This window comes from Aegilops tauschii, chromosome 7, assembly GCF_002575655.3.
Source record: "Aegilops tauschii subsp. strangulata cultivar AL8/78 chromosome 7, Aet v6.0, whole genome shotgun sequence".
In the NCBI taxonomy this organism is placed as follows: Eukaryota; Viridiplantae; Streptophyta; class Magnoliopsida; order Poales; family Poaceae; genus Aegilops; species Aegilops tauschii.
In genome coordinates this window covers 354281457-354303912 of record NC_053041.3, presented here as the reverse complement: position 1 = coordinate 354303912, position 22456 = coordinate 354281457, and the positions used below count along the sequence as shown (strand labels likewise).

Genomic DNA, 22456 nt, shown 5'->3' with positions numbered 1-22456 from the left:
CAAAGTCATAGCAACATCAATCTCAGAACATAGTGGATACTAGGGATCAAACCCTAACAAAACCAACTCGATTACATGATAAATCTCATCCAACCCATCACCGTCCAGCAAGCCTACGATGGAATTACTGACACACGGCGGTGAGCATCATGAAATTGGTGATGGAGGATGGTTGATGATGACGATGGTGATGGATTCCCCTCTCCGGAGCCCCGAACGGACTCCAGATCAGCCCTCCTGAGAGAGTTTAGGGCTTGGTGGCGGCTCCGTATCGTAAAACGCGATGAATCCGTCTCGCTGATTTTTGCTCCCCGAACACGAATATATGGAGTTGGAGTTGAGGTCGGTGGAGCTCCAGGGGGGCCACGAGGCAGGGGGCACGCCGAGGGGGGCAGGCGCGCCCCCACCCTCGTGGAAAGGGTGTGGCCCCCCTGGCCTTGATTCTTTCGCCAGTATTTTTTATTATTTCCAAAAATAATCTCCGTGAAGTTTCAGGTCATTCCGAGAACTTTTGTTTCTGCACAAAGATACACCATGGCAATTCTGCTGAAAACAGCGTCTGTCCGGGTTAGTTCCATTCAAATCATGCAAGTTAGAGTCCAAAACAAGGGAAAAAGTGTTTGGAAAAGTAGATACGACGAAGACATATCAACTCCCCCAAGCTTAAACCTTTGCTTGTCCTCAAGCAATTCAGTTGATAAACTGAAAGTGATAAAGAAAAACTTTGACAAACTCTGTTTGCTCTTGTTGTTGTAAATATGTAAAGCCAGCATTCAAGTTTTCAGCAAAGATTATGACTAACCATATTCACAATAACGCTTAGGTCTCATGTTTACTCATGTCAATGGCATAATCAACTAGCGATCAATAATAATAAATCTCGGATGACAACACTTTCTCAAAACAATCATAATATGATATAACAAGATGGTATCTCGCTAGCCCTTTCTGAGACCGCAAAACATAAATGCAGAGCACCGTTAAAGATCAAGGACTGACTAAACATTGTAATTCATGGTAAAAGAGATCCAGTCATAGTCATACCCAATATAAATTAATAGTAATGGATGCAAATGACAGCGGTGCACTCCAGCTGGTGCTTTTTAATAAGAGGGTGATGACTCAACATAAAAGTAAATAGATAGGCCCTTAGCAGAGGGAAGCAGGGATTTGTAGAGGTGCCAGAGCTCGATTTTGAAATAGAGATAAATAATATTTTGAGCGGCATACTTTCATTGTCAACATAACAACCAAGAGATGGCGATATCTTCCATGCTACACACATTATAGGCGGTTCCCAAACAGAATGGTAAAATTTATACTCCCCCTCCACCAACAAGCATCAATCCATGGCTTGCTCGAAACAACGAGTGCCTCCAACTAACAACAGTCCCGGGGGAGTTTTTTTGCAATTATTTTGATTTGATTTGCATAAAGCATGGGACTGGGCATCCCGGTGACCAGCCATTTTCTCGTGAGTGAGGAGCGGAGTCCACTCCTCTTGAGAATAACTCGCCTAACATGGAAGATACGGATAGCCCTAGTTGATACATGAGCTATTCGAGCATACAAAACATAATTTCATTTGAAGGTTTAGAGTTTGGCACATACAAATTTACTTGGAATGGCATGTAGATACCGCATATAGGAAGGTATAGTGGACTCATATGGCATAACTTTGGGGTTTAAGGGAATGGATGCACAAGCAGTATTCCCGCTTAGTACAAGTGAAGGCTAGAAAAAGATTGGGAAGCGACCAACTAGAGAGCGACAAGAGTCATGAACATGCATTAAAATTAATAAACATTGAGTGCAAGTATGAGTAGGATATAATCCACCATGAATATAAATATCGTGAAGGCTATGTTGATTTGTTTCAACTACATGTGTGAACATGTGCCAAGTCAAGTCACTTAAATCATTCAAAGGAGGATACCACCCTATCATACCACATCACAACCATTTTAATAGCATGTTGGCACGCAAGGTAAACCATTATAAACTCCTAGCTAATTAAGCATGGCATAAGCAACTATAATATGTAATTGTCATTGCAACCATGTTTATTCATAATAGGCTGAATCAGGAACGATGAACTAATCATATTTACAAAAGCAAGAGAGGTCGAGTTCATACCAGCTTCTCCCATCTCAATCAGTCCCTCTTATATCGTCATTATTTCCTTTCACTTGCACGACCGAATGATGTGTAAAATAATAATAGTGCACGCGCATTGGACTAAGCTGGAATCTGCAAGCATTCAATTCAAGGGAGAAGACAAGGCAATATGGGCTCTTGGTTAAATCAACAACAATTCATATAAGAGCCACTTCAACATTTTCATTATGGTCTTCTCCTATCAACCCCCAGAGGAAAGAAAAGAAATGGAAACTATTTACACGGGAGAGCTTGCAACGAGCAAAAGAAGAACAAGAAATATTATTGGGTTTTCTTTTTAATTACTACTAAAGCAAGAAAGTAGACTAGCTAAACGCTACAACTAATTTTTTTGGTTTTCATAAGGTTTTTGTAGCGACCAGACCTCAAATAGTCTGTGCTGCTGTGCACCAGTGTCATCCCTGGATCAGTAATGCTGACACGCATAGTACGAATGGAGGATTTATAACAGAGTAGCAATCACACACTTATTACATCGAATATCTCCAAAGAGAATAAGTATGATAAATATGGCATAAGGCCATCTAAATACGATAACAGCGGAAGACTTGGAAGATAAGTGAGTCCATCAACTCCAGCGGCATCACTGAGTATAAGACCACGACCTAAGGCACCTTACTCGTCGTCTGAAAAGTCTGCAACATGAAACGTTGCAGCCCGAAAACGGGTCAGCACATAGAATATGCTGGCAAAGTAACACACAGAGAATAATGAACAATAATAATGCTATACTACATGCATATATGGCTGGTGGAAAGCTCTATGGTTAAAGTTTTTGCGGAAAGCCAATTTTTCCCTACTGCAAAGGAATAAATTTTATTTAACTATCATGGTGGTTGTTAAACATTGAGATGGTTGACAGCATCTCAATCCCAATTAAGAATCATCATAAACCCAGCAAAATTAATTAAAAGTAACATGGTGATGAGATTCACATGATAATCCACGTACTAGATACTCAAGTTGTCCATAACCGGGGACACGGCTAACCATGATTAGTTTGTACACTCTGCAGAGGTTTGCGCACTTTTCCCCACAAGACTCGATCGCCTCCGCTTGATTCTCGCACTACATGATGTTTGAGAAACGGATGACCGAGACATAGTCTTTCAGAAGTGTTTGCACCTTACGTATGGGTAGACAGTTACACCTACTTTCCCCTACATCTGCTAGTCTACCACTGTAAGAGTTCACACAACTTAGTCAACTATGCTAGAGCCCATAATAGCTTGTGGCTGCACACGGAAGTTTCTAGCATGAATAATCTTATGATCCCTTTGAACCTGGGTGGCGGTCCAAAAGAAAAACAGGCAATCCTGGAATACCCAGGTACCTCAATCCACCCAGATGTGAGTTTTAGTTGCCACCTTAAGTAAACCATTAATTATCAATCTCACATCTGTCATGAATATCTCTCAAACCCAATCCACGTCTACGAGCATAGCATGGCAATATAATAGCAAACGTAGAAGTAACTCCCATGGGTTTGATAAAAGAACAGGTAATAGGTACTACCTCAACTACTTCCCAATACCCACAATTTAATTAGATCCTAATCATGCAATGTTTGAGGAAAATAGATCTAATGCAATAAAACTGGGTATGGAAGGTATGATCAAAGTGTTACTTGCCTTGCTGATGATCCACGAAACCTAGCGATTCGAAGTAACAAGCGGCACACTCCGGGTACTCTATCGCAAACAAACAAGCAAACAATAAGTACTCATCTAATGCACAGGTAAAACTCGAATGAAAGATCCAACCAGAAGGTTCAACTTAAGAACTCCGGTTTGCAAAAAGAATCAACTCGAACGAAGCAACGAAAGTCAAACTGCGAAAGAAACAGGCTTTGTTTACTAATCTGGATCTAGGTCAAATTTTACAGTAGCAAAAACATGTTTGAGTAGGTTAAACGGAAAGAGAATTTCGAGACGAAACTCTAGGCGCTTGAATCGCCTGATTCCGATAAACGAGCGAAAAGTTAAACAGAAACGAAGATTCGATCAGAAATCGAATCTGAAATAATCGCGGAAAAATCCGATGAAAAAGAAAAAAGGACGAACGGTTAAAGAACGGACGTTCGTTAACAGAGAAAATCCGACGAACGCGTTCGCTAAAACGAACGTGTCGGTGAACGCTCACAAAATAACAAAACCAAAAAAAAACCGATCTAGGGTTTTTTTTAACGAACGGTTTTTTTTAAACAAAACCGGCAACGAACGACGGCGAGGTATACCTCATCGGGGGCGGGCTCCGGCTAGCTCCGGCGAGGGGCGGCGAGGGCGGCGGGGTGCGGGGGTGAGAGGGGCGGCGAGGGGGCGGCTCCGGCGGCGGGGCTTGGCGGCTCGAGGCGGCGGCGGCACGGGCTTCCGGCGGCGGCGGCGGCTCGGGCGGGTGCGGGCAGCGGCGGTGTGAGAAGGAGGGGGGGGGGGGCGGCGGCCTATTTATGGAGGGGGGAGGTGGCTTGGGGAAGGGGCAAAGGCGGCGGCGGCTCCCGTGTCCAAGCCAGACTCCGGCGGCGGCGGGCGGCGTGCTGGGGAAGGAGACGGCGCGGGCGGGCCGGCGGCTCGGCTGGGCCTCGGCCCGGTCGGGCGCGGCGCATTTTTTTTTAAATACGTTCCGCGAAAAAAATACGTAAAAAAAAAATAAAAGTCCAAAAAAGATAAAATAAACTTTCCCCGTCTAGTTAGAATATTTAGAACAGGGTGAACATTGTTTTTTACACAAAAATAATTTTTGAAAACATGCAATATTTTTAATGCAATTAAAATTGCAAATAAAATCCAAATAAATTCCAATAAATGATTTTAACACTTTTCCTCCAATATTTCAATTGTTTTGGAGAAGTCATATTTTCTCCTCTCATTTATTTTTAAAATGAAATATTTTTCCGGAGAGAAAATAATTAAAACCAAAATCCTCGTTTTATTATTTGATGGAAATCAAATATGAAAATTCGAGAAAATCCCCAACTCTCTCCGAGGGTCCTTGAGTTGCTTAGGATTTATCGAGGATTTTTTCAAAATGCAATAAAATATGGTATGCAATGATGATCTATGTATAACATACCAAATTGAAAATTTGGGATGTTACAAACCTACCCCCCTTAAGATGAATCTCGCCCTCGAGATTCGGGTTGGCTAGAAAACAGGTGGGAGTGGTCCTTCCATAGATCTTCCTCTCGCTCCCAGGTGGCTTCATCTTCCGTGTGGTGACTCCACTGGACTTTGCAAAACTTGATAACCTTACTGCGGGTAACTCGGCTGGCATACTCAAGAATCTTAACTGGTTTCTCCTCATAGGTCAAATCACTTTCCAGTTGAATTGCTTCCAGCGGCACAGTATCTCTCAGTGGTATCTCAGCCATCTCTGCGTGGCACTTCTTCAACTGGGAGACGTGAAATACATCATGAACTCCAGACAATCCTTCGGGCAATTCCAGCTTGTAGTCAACCTCTCCCATACGTTCCAAAACTCTGTATGGTCCGATAAAACGGGGCGCTAACTTTCCCTTAACTCCAAAACGCTTCACTCCTCGAAGTGGTGATACTCGAAGATAAACTCTGTCTCCGACTTCGTGAACTGTCTCCTTTCGTTTAGAATCAGCATAACTCTTTTGCCTGGACTGGGCTACCTTGAGCCTATCGCGAATCAACCTCACTTTCTGTTCAGACTCCTTAATCAAATCTGGTCCAAACAACTGACGATCTCCAACTTCGTCCCATAACAACGGTGTTCTACACCTCCTTCCGTACAAAGCTTCGAAAGGGGCCATCTTCAAACTGGTCTGATAACTGTTGTTATAAGAAAACTCCACATACGGCAAATTGTCGTCCCAACTAGATCCATAATCTAGTGCACAAGCTCTTAACATGTCCTCCAAAATCTGGTTGACTCTCTCGGTCTGTCCATCTGTCTGTGGGTGAAAAGCTGTCCTAAATTCTAGCCTGGTTCCCAATGTTTCATGTAACTGCTTCCAAAACTTCGAGGTAAATTGGGTTCCCCTGTCTGATACAATGGTCCTCGGAACTCCATGCAAACATACGATTCTGGTCATGTATATCTTTGCCAACTTAGCACTGGTGTAAGTGGTCATCACTGGGATGAAATGAACCACTTTCGTCAAACGGTCGACTACAACCCATATTGAGTCATAGCCTAAACGAGTCCTGGGTAATCCCGTGATAAAATCCATGCCTATTTTATCCCACTTCCATTCGGGTATCGGCAATGGTTGTAGCAATCCTGCTGGCTTCTGATGCTCTGCCTTCACTCTCTGACATACATCACAAACTGCTACATACTCTGCAATATCCTTCTTCATTCCGGTCCACCAGAAAGTATTCTTCAGATCCAAATACATCTTGGTATTCCCTGGGTGAATCGAGTACGGTGAATCATGGGCTTCTTGCAAAATCAACTTCCTGATCTCCGGATCATTTGGCACATATACGCGGTCCTCAAACCATAAGGTATCGTGCTCATCCTCACGAAATCCCTTGGCTTTTCCTTTGCTCATCTTCCCCTTTATCTCTTCAATCTCCTTGTCTGTCTTCTGAGCTTCTCTGATCCTTTCCATCAAGGTAGACCGAATCTCCAGTGTCGCTAAATAGCCTCTAGGGACTATCTCCAAACACAGCTCGCGAAGGTCCTCGGCTAACTCCTGAGGTAACTCTCCTGTCATGAGGGTGTTGACATGACTCTTGCGGCTCAACGCGTCTGCTACTACGTTAGCCTTTCCTGGGTGATAATGCAATCTCATATCATAATCCTTAATGAGCTCCAACCATCTCCTCTGTCTGAGATTTAACTCCTTCGCGTGAAAATATACTTCAAACTCTTGTGATCCGTGTACACCTCACAATGGTTTCCGATGAGAAAATGTCTCCATGTCTTCAATGCATGCACCACGGCTGCTAACTCCAAATCATGCGTAGCATAATTCTTCTCATGGGGTTTAAGTTGTCGTGAGGCATATGATACAACTCTTCCTTCCTGCATAAGCACTGCTCCAAGTCCTCGACGAGAAGCGTCGCAATAAACTTCATAGTCCTTGGGTTGATCTGGCAGAATCAACACTGGTGATGTAACCAATCGTTTCTTCAACTCTTGGAAACTAGCTTCACATTCCTCAGTCCAATTGAATTTGGTGTCCTTCTTCAATAGCTCAGTCATGGGCTTAGCAATCTTCGAGAAATTCTTGATGAATCTCCGGTAGTATCCTGCAAGTCCAAGAAAACTCCGGATTTCTCCAACTGTCGTGGGTGATTCCCAACTTGTCACTTTGTCAACCTTGGCAGGGTCTACTGCTATTCCTTCTCCAGAAATAACATGTCCAAGGAATCCAACTTCCTTCAGCCAAAATTCACACTTGCTGAACTTGGCATATAACTGATGTTCTCTGAGCTTCTCAAGTACCAATCGCAAATGCTCCTCATGCTCTTCCTCATTCTTGGAAAAGACTAAAATATCATCAATGAACACCACGACGAACTTATCCAAAAATTCCATAAACACTTTGTTCATCAGGTTCATGAAATAGGCAGGTGCGTTAGTCAGACCAAATGACATAACGGTGTACTCATACAATCCATATCTGGTGGTAAAAGCCGTCTTAGGTATATCCTGCTCTCGAATCTTTAACTGATGGTATCCCGATCGTAGATCGATCTTGGAAAATACTTTAGCTCCTTGTAGGCGGTCAAACAAATCATTGATCATCGGCAGCGGGTACTTGTTTTTGATGGTCACTTCATTCAATCCACGGTAATCAACAACCATCCTCAGCGATCCATCTTTCTTTTCCACTAGAAGTACTGGTGATCCCCAAGGTGACGAACTTGAGCGAATATAGCCTTTATCCAGTAACTCCTTGATCTGCTTCTTAATTTCCTCCAAATCTTTTGCGGGCATCCTGTACGGTCTCTTAGATATTGGCCCTGTGCCTGGCAAAAGTTCAATCAAGAACTCAATGTCTCTATCCGGTGGCATGCCTGGCAACTCCTCTGGAAATACATCCGGATAATCCTTCACCACTGGTACTTCCTCCTGTACAACTCCTGATAAGGAATTCACTTGAGTCCTCTTCGGCATGTGCCGGGATACATACTTGATCCTTTTTCCTTTTGGGGTGGTAAGCAAAATCGTCTTGCTGGCACAATCGATGTTTCCTCCATACAACGATAGCCAATCCATTCCCAAAATCACATCCAAACCTTGTGACTCCAAAACTATTAGGTCTGAGGGGAAAACATGCCTACCAATGGCCAATGGTATCTGAAAACATCCTTGGCTTGCCATATACTCTGCTCCTGGCGAGGTTACTAACATAGGGGTTCTGAGAACTTTGGTGGACAGCTTAAACTTATTCACAAATCCCCTTGATATGTATGAATGCGATGCACTAGTATCGAAAAGAACGGTTGCAGTAAATGACTTGACCAAAAACTTACCTATTACTGCATCAGGCTGAGCTTTAACCTCCTCCACGCTCATGTGGTTCACATGTCCTTTGTTGAACGGGTTCGGCTTCTTCCCAGAGCTTCCATTTCCATTTCCATTTTGGGCTTCAGGACATTCATTGGCATAATGTCCAGTCTTCTGGCACTTAAAGCAAGTGACTTGGCTCAGGTCCCTCTTGGCTGGGGTAGATGGGTTGGTGCGGTTCTGTCCGTTGCTTCCTCCATTCCCATTACCATTTTTAGAGCCATTATGGTTGTGCGAACTACCTCCTCCATGGGTATGCTGAAACTGTCCTCCCGGCTTCGGGGCAAAACGAGGCTTCTGTTGAGCTCCTGAGTTATACTTCCCTTGTCCATACTTCCTCTTACGGTTTTCAATCTGCTGTTGCTTCCCTTCAATCATGAGAGCTCTATCTACCAGCTCCTGGTAGTTGTTGAAGGTTGCTACCATCAACTGCATACTCAGTTCATCATTCAGTCCTTCCAAAAATTTCTCCTGCTTGGTAGCATCTGTAGCAACGTCATCTGGTGCATAACGTGCTAACTTACTGAAATCCTCCACATACTGGCCTACGGTGCGTCCTCCTTGGCGTAGGTTGCGTAACTCGCGCTTCTTCATAGCCATAGCTCCTGCTGAAACATGAGCTGTACGGAAAGCTTGCTGAAACTGGTCCCATGTGACAGTGTCAATAGGGTGCGTGGCTGTATAATTCTCCCACCATGATGCTGCGGGTCCATCAAGCTGATGTGCGGCAAAACGCACTCTTTCCGCATCTGTGCATCCTGCAGTGGTCAACTCCCTTCCAACTTTGCGGAGCCAATCATCTGCAACAATCGGCTCGGTGCTACTGGAAAACACCGGCGGGTTTAGCCTCAAGAAACGGGCTAAGTGATCAACAGGTGGTGGTGGCGGTGGGTTGTTGTTGTTGTTGTTGTTGTTGTTGTTGTTGTTGTTGATGTTGTTGCCTTGATTCTGCACTAACACTTGCATCAGGGCATTCTGTTGCTGAATCAACTGGGTGATCTCTGGTGGGAAAACAAATCCGGTGTCGCGTCTCGGAGGCATCTGATGGGTTAGAAAAGATGAGAGTTAAGAATAGAATGAGGTCTAGAGGGAAAACACTACCCATATGCTCATGAGACAAATACAATCAATATCACTCAATCAATTCAAACAAGGCATAACAATCGATCTAACTAGCGTTACAAAGTGCTTGAACTATACTATTAAATGGGGGAAAACTACTACTTATATGGTGGTCTACTAGAAATTCTGATCAGTTGAAGACTCCATGATGTCTGCTCCAGCTTCATCAACAAAGTCATCTTCACTTGGTTCTGAGTCGGTGTCGTCGATGATGATGTAGTTATCCGGACAAGTGCATTCGTCATCCTTCGCTTTTGGCACTGGATTTCCCATGAATACTCCAATCTTCTTCTCCAGGTCGTCATTCTTCCCTACTAGTGCGATGATTTCCTCCATATAATCCTCGCGTGTAGCCTTGAGTTCTTCCTCCAGCTCCTTGATCTTTGTCAATGCCTTCTTCAGTTCTTCCTTGTCCGTGCACATCTGGTTCTCCTGGCGACGAATATGTTGGTTTTGCTCCTGGATGAAAGCTGCAATTGATCCATCCTTCTTGGTTCTGATCATCTCCCATTGAGCGTCTCGGCGTCCACAAATCTGATAAATTGTATCCTTAAGCTCCTGGTGGTAGACTTCTCCAATGCGTCCCATGGCGATGTGTGCGGCCATGCTCTTCCCTAAACTCCAGGTTGGTGCTTCGAAAACGAATCTTATGGGTTCAGTAACTGGTACAAACGTCCTTCCTGGAATGTGAACTTGAATCTTCCAGCTCTCCTCTTCAGGTAATGTGGCGTTGTAGGTTCCGGTGATGCTTGGTATTCTTATGTTCTAATACTTAGTGACTTCCTTCAAGTGTCGACCAAAAGGCGTGTCTTCATCTGGTTGCATGAACTTGCTCCTTGCATCCGCCATTCCTAAAAGAGTAGAAAGTGGAGAGGGGTCAGAAATGAGAAGAGAGAAGTTTTCTAGGGCTTAAGCTTAGTGGTCGTGTCCTACAGTCAACCTGGCTCTGATACCACCTTTGTAGCGACCAGACCTCAAATAGTCTGTGCTGCTGTGCACCAGTGTCATCCCTGGATCAGTAATGCTGACACGCACAGTACAAATGGAGGATTTATAACAGAGTAGCAATCACACACTTATTACATCGAATATCTCCAAAGAGAATAAGTATGATAAATATGGCATAAGGCCATCTAAATACGATAACAGCGGAAGACTTGGAAGATAAGTGAGTCCATCAACTCCAGCGGCATCACTGAGTATAAGACCACGACCTAAGGCACCTTACTCGTCGTCTGAAAATTCTGCAACATGAAACGTTGCAGCCCGAAAACGGGTCAGCACATAGAATATGCTGGCAAAGTAACACACAGAGAATAATGAACAATAATAATGCTATACTACATGCATATATGGCTGGTGGAAAGCTCTATGGTTAAAGTTTTTGCGGAAAGCCAATTTTTCCCTACTGCAAAGGAATAAATTTTATTTAACTATCATGGTGGTTGTTAAACATTGAGATGGTTGACAGCATCTCAATCCCAATTAAGAATCATCATAAACCCAGCAAAATTAATTAAAAGTAACATGGTGATGAGATTCACATGATAATCCACGTACTAGATACTCAAGTTGTCCATAACCGGGGACACGGCTACCATGATTAGTTTGTACACTCTGCAGAGGTTTGCGCACTTTTCCCCACAAGACTCGATCGCCTCCGCTTGATTCTCGCACTACATGATGTTTGAGAAACGGATGACCGAGACACAGTCTTTCAGAAGTGTTTGCACCTTACGTATGGGTAGACAGTTACACCTACTTTCCCCTACATCTGCTAGTCTACCACTGTAAGAGTTCACACAACTTAGTCAACTATGCTAGAGCCCATAATAGCTTGCGGCTGCACACGGAAGTTTCTAGCATGAATAATCTTATGATCCCTTTGAACCTGGATGGCGGTCCAAAAGAAAAACAGGCAATCCTGGAATACCCAGGTACCTCAATCCACCCAGATGTGAGTTTTAGTTGCCACCTTAAGTAAACCATTAATTATCAATCTCACATCTGTCATGAATATCTCTCAAACCCAATCCACGTCTACGAGCATAGCATGGCAATATAATAGCAAACGTAGAAGTAACTCCCAAGGGTTTGATAAAAGAACAGGTAATAGGTACTACGTCAAGTACTTCCCAATACCCACAATTTAATTAGATCCTACTCATGCAATGTTTGAGGAAAATAGATCTAATGCAATAAAACTGGGTATGGAAGGTATGATCAAAGTGTTACTTGCCTTGCTGATGATCCGCGAAACCTAGCGATTCGAAGTAACAAGCGGCACACTCCGGGTACTCTATCGCAAACAAACAAGCAAACAATAAGTACTCATCTAATGCACAGGTAAAACTCGAATGAAAGATCCAACCAGAAGGTTCAACTTAAGAACTCCGGTTTGCAAAAAGAATCAACTCGAACGAAGCAACGAAAGTCAAACTACGAAAGAAACAGGCTTCGTTTACTAATCTGGATCTAGGTCAAATTTTACAGTAGCAAAAACATGTTTGAGTAGGTTAAACGGAAAGAGAATTTCGAGACGAAACTCTAGGCGCTTGAATCGCCTGATTCCGATAAACGAGCGAAAAGTTAAACAGAAACGAAGATTCGATCAGAAATCGAATTTGAAATAATCGCGGAAAAATCCGACGAAAAAGAAAAAACGAACGAACGGACGTTCGTTAACAGAGAAAATCCGACGAACGCGTTCGCTAAAACGAACGTGTCGGTGAACGCTCACAAAATAACAAAACCGAAAAAAACCGATCTCGGGTTTTTTTTAACGAACGGTTTTTTTAAAACAAAACCGGCAACGAACGGCGGCGAGGTATACCTCGTCGGGGGCGGGCTCCGGCTAGCTCCGGCGACGGGCGGCGAGGGCGGCGGGGTGCGGGGGTGAGAGGGGCGGCGAGGGGGCGGCTCCGGCGGCGGGGCTTGGCGGCTCGAGGCGGCGGCGGCACGGGCTTCCGGCGGCGGCGGCTCGGACGGGTGCGGGCGGCGGCGGGGTGAGAAGGAGGGGGGGGGGGGCGGCGGCCTATTTATGGAGGGGGGAGGTGGCTTGGGGAAGGGGCAAAGGCGGCGGCGACTCCCGTGTCCAAGCCGGACTCCGGCGGCGGCGAGCGACGTGCTGGGGAAGGAGACGGCGCGGGCGGGCCGGCGGCTCGGCTGGGCCTCGGCCCGGTCGGGCGCGGCGCATTTTTTTAAATACGTTCCGCAAAAAAAAATCGTAGAAAAATAAATAAAAGTCCAAAAAAGATAAAATAAACTTTCCCCGTCTAGTTAGAATATTTAGAACATGGTGAACATTTTTTTTACTCAAAAATAATTTTTGAAAACATGCAATATTTTTTATTTTTCATTATTTCCAAAAATAATCTCCGTGAAGTTTCAGGTCATTCCGAGAACTTTTGTTTCTGCACAAAGATAACACCATGGCAATTCTGCTGAAAACAACGTCAGTCCGGGTTAGTTCCATTCAAATCATGCAAGTTAGAGTCCAAAACAAGGGCAAAAGTGTTTGGAAAAGTAGATACGACGGAGACATATCATGGGTGTAACCATGGTATTGATGTCCTCATCAGAGCGGGCGACACTGCTGGCTCGGCACAAAGTGTGGTGAATGGTGCGGCCGGCAGAGCAGGAACCGCGGTGACTCAAGGGCAACTGCGGCAGTGGCGACCGCCGGACGAGGCACATGCTTATGTCTTAGATGGAGGAGGGCGCAAAGCTGGACGTCGCCGAGGCATGCCTGGGGGCCGTGACGGCAGCCCTGGTGAGAGCCTACGTCGTCTTGCTGGACGTCGTCGGGGCAGACATGGTGGTCGCGGTAGCGCTGGTGAGCGCTGCACCCAAGGCAGTACCGGCGATCCCCGATATCGAGGCTGCCCCAGCCTCAATCGATCAATTTTGTAGGTCATCGACTTGGCGGCCTCCACTCCTCCCGAGCCCAGGATCGAGACGCTGATGGGCGATGGGAGCTGTGCGTGCTGGGTCGGCGTCCGGTGCATTCTTGTAAATTAGCGAGCTAATGGTTAGTAAATTACTCATCGAACTAGGCACTGGACCAATGGTTTGAGCATATATATATATATATATATATATATATATATATATATATATAATATATATATATATGCTCGATTGATTGCATGCATGCCAAATATGTCAATTGTATGGGCTGGCCTATCTGTATATTATCTGAATTTGCAATAAGGACAATTAATATGCAAATGCCATCTGGACATCGGTACTGATCGCCACGTCGAAAACATGGACATCGTTTAGTCTGCCGGGCACGCTCTTAAACTGAATGAACTGTGTACGATACTAATATTTTCCATGAAAATTTAAGAACTTGGCTAACAACATTTGAGTACCATATATATAGTGGTGACACTATTCGACAAAAGGCGGATCTAGGCAATGCGGTACTTAACAATTCTGATAACCATATGGTCCATATCTACATACTTAACATAGTAACAACTAGCACAATTTAAGAGGCATAGGGCCAACAACCACAACTATCCACTGGAAGCAGCTTTTGATCATGTTGACTCGACATCTTGTCAATGAAAAGGAAGAACATAGACATATTCCTCAATTAACGCAAAAGTATAATTCCAATCGAAACTTAAGAAACAACCACCAAAATTTAAGAAACAACAACCGGAACTTAAGTTCCGATTGTTGATGTTTTATTCGAATCACAACAGTGTCTGCAATTTTCCGATGTGGATGCATTGCCAGGACAAGCGAGAACTTGTTAATTTGAATGGTTCCATTTCTGCAAGAAATACAGTCCCTTGCAATCACTTTGGCGTTATTAGCAGACACAAGTGTAATTGGACCACACTGGGAAATTGATTCAGGAATAGCTACAGAGGGAAGTTTCTGTTGCAATGTAGAATAAAAACCAACTGTAACACATAGTTGAAGCTATATATAGTTTATGAACATCAACATAAAAATAAGACTTTGTACCAGCTTTTTGTGCGCACAATTGGTCTTGTTCAATGTGTGTACCAGTGGTAGAACTAATCCCATCCCAAATCTAGCATTCTGACGTTGTGCTGTCTCTGTCAGATTATCAACAAATTTTATGACATGCTTCAAGTATTTCGAGTGAAATTTGGTACGCCGAGTAACATATAGATCGTTAACTATGCATCCAACATATCCTGCTTAAATGGTGGAAAGGATTATTTATTCAGAACATGGCAGAAGAATAGTGGACATAAATTGGTAAATAGAATTTGTTAGTGCCTAGGAACAGAGTCAGAAAATGAAATCACAATTGGTTGCTTAAATAGTGGTTAGTTAGTCAGAACGAATACTCCAATTTTACTAAGTAATATGCCAACATGGAGAAGGTTGAAAGAACACTAACTCGATCAGACTGTGATCGGCTGATGACGTTGGGGAAGTAAACATCCATGTTAGTTAGACCAGGCTGTGGTGCATGCACTAGAATTTTATTGCCAGCTTTCAGTTCATAAAACTTAGAAATTTTTCTCCAAAGGTCTGCATCAAAATAGGAGTGATACATCTCCGTCGTATCTTCTTTTCCTAATGATTTTCCTCTTGTTTCGGACTCTAATTTGCATGATTTGAATGAAACTAACCCAGACTGATGCTGTTTTCAGCAGAACTACCATGGTGTTGTTTTTGTCCAGAAATAAAAGTTCTCGGATTGGAACGGACTTTGCAGGGATTTTTTATACAATAAAAGATAATTTCTGGAGCCAAGAACCACCGGAGGGGGGCACCTAGGTGGGCACAACCCACTGATACGTCTCCATCGTATCTACTTTTCCAAACTCTTTTGCCCTTGTTTTGAACTCTAACTTGCATGATTTGAATGGAACTAACCCGGACTGATGCTGTTTTCAGCAGAATTGCCATGGTGTTATTTTTGTGCAGAAATAAAGTTCTAGAAATGACCTGAAAATTCACAGAGATCGGTTTAGAAATAAATAAAAATACCGGCGAAAGAATCAACCGAAGGGGGCCCACACCCTGGCCACAAGGGTTGGGGGCGCGCCCACCCCCCTAGGGCGCGCCCTCTGTCCTTGTGGGCCCCCTGGACCTCCACCGACCTCAACTCCATATATTCATGTTCGGGGAGAAAAATCAGAGAGAAGGATTCATCGCGTTTTACGATACGGAGCCGCCGCCAAGCCCTGTTCTTCCTCGGGAGGGCAGATCTGGAGTCCGTTTGGGGCTCCGGCGAGGGGAATTCGTCGCCATCGTCATCATCAACCATCCTCCATCACCAATTTCATGATGCTCACCACCGCGAGTGAGTAATTCCATCGTAGGCTTGCTGGACCATGATGGGTTGGATGAGGTTTACCATGTAATCGAGTAAGTTTTCTTAGGGTTGGATGAGTATCCACTATGTTCTAAGATTCATGTTGCTATGACTTTGCTATGCTTAATGCTTGTCACTAGGGCCCGAGTGCCATGATTTCAGATCTGAACCTATTATGTTTTCATGAACATATTTGAGTTCTTGATCCTATCTTGCAAGTTATAGTAACCTACTACGTGTTATGATCCGGCAACCCCGGAGTGACAATAGTCAGGACACTTCCCGGTGATCACCGTAGTTTGAGGAGTTCATTTATTCACTAAGTGCTAAAGCTTTGGTACGGTTCTCTATTAAAAGGAGGCCTTATATCCCTCAGTTTCCAATAGGACCCCGCTGCCACGGGAGTGTAGGACAAAAGATGTCATGCAAGTTCTTTTCCATAAGCACGTATGACTATATTCGGAATACATGCCTACATTATATTGAGCTAGTTCTATGTCACCCTATGTTATAACTGTTGCATGATGAATGCCTTACGACATAATTATCCATCATTGATCCATTGCCTACGAGCTCATTTCATATTGATCTTTGCTTCGTTACTTCTCCATTGCCACAGTTACAATTGCTACAAAACTGCTACTATTACTTTTTCCACTGTTACCGCTACTTCCATACTACTGTGCTACTAAATATTTTGCTGCAAATATTAAGTCTTTCAGGTGTGGTTGAATTGACAACTCAGCTGCTAATACTTGAGAATATTCTTTGGCTCCCCTTGTGTCGAATCAATAAATTTGGGTTGAATACTCTACCCTCGAAAACTGTTGCGATCCCCTATACTTGTGGGTTATAAAACATTTTTCTGGCGCCCTTGCCGGGGAGCATAACTCTATTCTCTGAATCACTTGGGATTTATATTTGTTGATCACTATGAGGAATTTGAAAGATTAAAGAACCAAGATTTTTCCCTCAACTACGAGGCGAGGTAAGGAACTGCTATCTAGCTCTACACTTGATTCTCCTTCCGTTTTGAGTAAACTTGCGACACCTATACCTGCTATTGATTCTGATATGACGCATGTTATTGATGATGCCACTTCTGCTATGCATGATGCTTATGATGATACTACTTCTCTGCTTGATAATACCGTGCCACTAGGTGAATTTCTTGATGAACAACTTGCTAGGGTTAGAGAGAATGAAATTACTGAAACTGATGATATTATTGAAACTGAAGATTATGATTCTCCCCCTAGATGTGAATTGCCTGTTGTACCCGAGGGTTATGTTATGGATGAAGAAACTTCTAGAGACTTTTTTGCTCGCAATGATAGAGAGGATCTTAAGAAATTGTTAGCTAAGTTGAAAGAAAAATCCTTGAATGCTAGAATGAAATACGATCCTACTTTTGCTACTTCACCTATCTTTGTTACGATAAGGATTATCAATTCTCTGTCGATCCTGAGTTAATTACTTTGGTTGAATCTGATCCTTTCTATGGTTATTAATCAGAAACTATTGTGGCACATCTTACTAAATTGAATGATATAGCCACCCTATTTGCTCATGAGGAAAAATTCGCTATTACTATATTCTTAAGTTGTTTCCTTTCTCGTTAAAGGGTGATGCTAAGTTATGGTTTAATTCTCTTGCTCCTGGTTGTGCGTAGTCCCTAGGATATGATTTACTACTTCTCTGCAAAATATTTCCTCGCTCATAAGAAGCAAGCTGCTTAAAAGGAATACGACGCCCCCGATTCAATCGTACACTAATCATACACGCAAACGTGTACCATCAAGATCAGGGACTCACGGGAAGATATCACAACACAACTCTACAAATAAAATAAGTCATGCATGCATCATAATACAAGCCAGGGGCCTCGAGGGCTCGAATACAAGTGCTCGATCATAGATGAGTCAGCGGAAGCAACAATATCTGAGTACAGACATAAGTTAAACAAGTTTGCCTTAAAAGGCTAGCACAAACTGGGATACAGATCGAAAGAGGCGCAAGCCTCCTGCCTGGGATCCTCCTAAACTACTCCTGGTCGTCGGCGGTGGCCTGCATGTAGTAGCAGGCACCCTCGGTGTAGTAGGGGTCGTCGTCGACGGTGGCGTCTGGCTCCTGGGCTCCAGCATCTGGTTGCGACAACCAGGTAGAAAGGAAAAGGGGAAAAGGGGGAGCAAAGCAACCGTGAGTACTCATCCAAAGTACTCGCAAGCAAGGATCTACACTACATATGCATGGGTATCTGTGTAAAGGGGCAATATCGGTGGACTGAACTGCAGAATGCTAGAATAAGAGGGGGATAGCTAGTCCTGTCGAAGACTACGCTTCTAGCAGCCTCGATCTTGCATCATGTAGAAGAGAGTAGATGGTAAGTTAACCAAGTATCATGGCATAGCATAAATCCTACCCGGTGATCCTCCCCTCGTTGCCCTATGTGAGAGCGATTACCGGGTTATATCTGGCACTTGGAAGGGTGTGTTTTATTAAGTATCCTGTTCTAGTTGTCATAAGGTCAAGGTACAACTCCGGGTTGCCTGTTACCGTGGACACGGCTATTCGAATAGATCAACTTCCCTGCAGGGGTGCACCACATTACCTGCCATGCTCGATCCCTTTGGCCGGGCACACTTTCCTGGGTCATGTGCGGCCTCGGGAGATCAACACGTCGCAGCCCTACCTAGGCACAACAGAGAGGTCAGCACGTCAGTCTAAATCCTATGGTGTAGGGGTCTGGGCCCATCGCCCATTGCACACTTGCACGTTGCGAACGCCGCTGGAAGCAGACCTAGCCTCCCTAATACAAGAGCAGGCGTTCCAGTCCAATCTGGCACGTGCCGCTCAGGCGCTGACGTCACGAAGGCTTCGGCTGATACCACAACGCCGATTGCCCATATCTTGTCCCACGTGGCGGTTAGTGCGTATAAGGTCAACGACCCAACTCAGATCAAATACTAAGATCTCGTTAAGCATGTTATTATGAAGTAACCGCGGACGCCGACCAGGGCCAGGCCCACCTCTCACCTAGGTGGTCTCAACCTGCCCTGTCGCTCTGCCACAAAGATCCACCCAGAGGGCCGTCGGGACAAATGTCCTTTCAGCCCCCAATCCGTGAATCACTCGCGGGTACTCTACGAGCCGACCTGACTTTAGTCACCACATGTATCATATATTATGTATATAAGTATATACCCAAGATCACCTCCCGAGTGATCACGGCCCGATAGTATAGCATGGCAGACGGACAAGAATGTAGGGCCACAGATGGAATACTAGCATCCTATACTAAGCTTGTAGGATTGCAGGTAAAGGTAACAACAGTAGTAGCAAGGACAGGCTATGCATCAGGATAGGATTAACGGAAAGCAGTAACATGCTACACTACTCTAATGCAAGCAGTAGAGAGAAGAATAGGCGATATCTGGTGATCAAGGGGGGGGGGCTTGCCTGGTTGCTCTGGCAAGAAGGAGGGGTCGTCAACACCGTAGTCGTACTGGGTAGCAGCGGTGTCGGTCTCGGTGTCTAGCGAGAGAAGAGGGGGAAGAAACAATAAATATAATGCAAACATATGCATTGACGATGCATGACATGACAATGAGCGGTGTTAGGTGTGCCCTAACGCGGTAGTAGTTGATACCGGCGAAGGGGGAAACATCCGGGAAAGTATTCCCGGTGCTTCGTGTTTTCGGACAGATGAACCAGAGGGGGAAAGTTGCTAGTTTGGTATGCTAGGAATGTGTGGCGGACGAACGGGTTGTGTATTCGGATTCGTCTCATCGTTCTGAGCAACTTTCATGTACAAAGTTTTTTATCCGAGCTACGGTTTATTTTATATTAATTTTAAAAGATTTAATCATTTTTAGAATTTATTTAATTATTTTAATTCAACATTATCCAGAATAGTGTGTGCTGACGTCATCATGATGTCAGCATGACGTCAGCAGTCAACAGGGCATTGACCGGGTCAAACTGACGTGTGAGTCTCGCATGTCATTGACTATTTAGCTAATTAACAATAGTTAATTAGGTTAATTAAAAGAATTAATCAAGTTAATTAATTAAATTTATTTTTATTTTTATCATTTTTTATCTAACTTTTCAAAAAAAAAATTAAAAAAGTTTTGGGGCCGGGCCCCACGTGTCATTGGCCCTAGGGGCCTATCGGGCGCCGCTAGCGGGCGTGGGCGTAGGACGCGCCCGAGCGGGCGCACGCCCAGTGCGGGCGGACCCGGCAGGGGGCCGGCGCAGGGGGGGCGGTGGCGCCGGCGAGGCAACGGCAGGGGCGGCGCGGGCGAGCGCAGGAGAAGAGGTGGCGGCGGCCTCAGGCGGTGGGGCAGAGGCGAGGCGGGGCGGGACGGACGACAGGCGTGGGCGGCGCGGTCGGGCGGAGCTGGCGCGGCCAGGCGGAGGAGGGCGCGGGGTGGCTCGCTCGGAGCAGCAAGCGGCAAGGTTGGGCGGAGGCGGGTGCGACGAGCCGCAGGCGACGATGGCAGCTAAAGCACCAGTGGCAGGGGGCGATGCGAGCGGGCGCGTGTGGTGCACCGCGAACGCGGGTGGCGTGCGCGTGTGGTGGCGATGGCCGTAGCGAGGGTGAGGCGAGGCGGCGCAGAGCAGCTCGCAGCAGGCGCAGGCGGTAGCGCCAGCAGGGAGCGGGGCGGCGCGGGAGTGGCTGTGGCCGCGCAGGTGCCGGTGAAGGCAAAGACAGGGGAGGGGGCGAGTGCGGCATGGAGCGCGAGCTCCGGCACGCGGGCGCGGCGATGCGGACGCGGACGTGGACGCGACAGTGTCGGGGTGAGAGTGGGGCGAGGGAGAGGGAGGAGGCCGGGGGCCTCACCGCGGGCGGTAGGGGTTCGGGCAGCGGTGCTCGGGGAGGAGGATGGAGACGACGGGGACGGAGAGGAAGCAGTCCGGCGAGGACGCTCCGGGCGGTGAGGTGGCCGCGGCGGCGGGCAACGGGGGGGGGGGGGGGGAGGGGCGATGGGATCGGGCTCCTCTCGATCCAGATCCAGTCCAGGGAGTGGGGGAGTGGGGCGACGGGGGAGTGGGTTAGGGTTTCGGGGGGGGGGGGGGGGGAGTTATGGAGAGGGAGTGGGGGTGGGCCGGCTGAAGTGGTCGACTGGGCCGGCAAGTTGGGTCCGATGGCCCGGGGGGTCTTTTCTCTTCTACATGTTTTTTTATTTCGTTTAGTCCTTTTCCTTTTATTTATTTTCTTTTCTATTTCGTTTCAATTTATAATATTTAGGCATTTTGTAAAATTGTGTTTCCATCACCTAAAATACCTAGGCATTATTTGGCACACTCCGAATATTTTAGTTTTAAAGTTTGAAAACTTTTATTGTTTGCCGTGACTTTGAATTTGATTTTTGAACCGGTTTCGAACTAACAAGAGATTAGCAACAGTAACGGAGGTGATGTGGCATCATTAGCAGAGTTTCACTGTAGCTTAATTATCCGGGCGTTATAATTCTCCTCCATTACAAGAAATCTCATCCCAAGATTTAGGAAGGGAGTAATGGGGAAGGGATTGGTTACGAAATTCTAACGGGTCTTCTCGGTGTTGGTTGCTCTTCTCGAAGAGGTCAATCCAATATATTGATACCTTCATACTTCTGCTTCAGGTCAAAATGACAAAGTCGTCATCCTTCCCTCGGGATCTTCATCGCACGTACGAAAAGGATAAGGGGTAACTTCAGAAGAACGAACCTCTACAAGGTTGCTATCTGGTAGATAACGTCAATGAAGATGGCGGAAAGTAACTCTCGAATTGAAACTTAGAAAATTTCGAGAGGAAAGTAATAAGGTACAATAAGGAGTTTCAAGCGGCCACGCAATCGTTCGATGCCTATTCAGAAGGTGAAAGGGTTTTAGGGCAACTAGAATAAGTACTGTGTCTGATAACAAAATTGTTGATCTCTCAGAAAGTGGCGCGTGAATTTCAGACGAGGCCACATGCGAGGAACAACCTTGAGAACAGGGGGTGTACAGGAGAGTCAGATTTCGATCCTGTGGAACTATGGGTTATGGGCCCACTATGTGGATTAAAAGTAGGAAGGCGGTGACGATTTACACGATCATGTAAGCAAGGCATGCCGGAGGATAGCCTGTCAGTTATGTCGGCAACAACATCGGTACCAAGGGCGAGGGACGAAGAGAACCATTCTCCTGCTCGTTGAACGAGGTGGACCAATAGGCAAATTTCTCGTCCATCGGTGGTTACCGGAATGTCATCAACAATAGTAACAGGATCTTACCGATACGATTGTACACCTAGGTGTTTACATAAGCAGAAAAATATTACTGCTTAGATCATATAGATCACTAGAAAGGTTAAACAAAACAATGGAA

The 22456-nt window shown here is 45.3% G+C and overlaps 1 protein-coding gene across 1 annotated transcript in view; it reads right to left on the bottom strand.

The window, feature by feature from the left end:
* Positions 1 to 20269: 20269 nt before the first annotated feature.
* Positions 20270 to 22456, bottom strand: part of LOC123494924 (uncharacterized) — a 42463-nt gene continuing 40276 nt past the window's right edge. The window contains exon 2 of the mRNA XM_073504128.1: positions 20270 to 20780. Within this exon, the coding sequence (XP_073360229.1) occupies positions 20270 to 20780 (511 nt within the window). The remainder of the gene's footprint in view (positions 20781 to 22456) is intronic.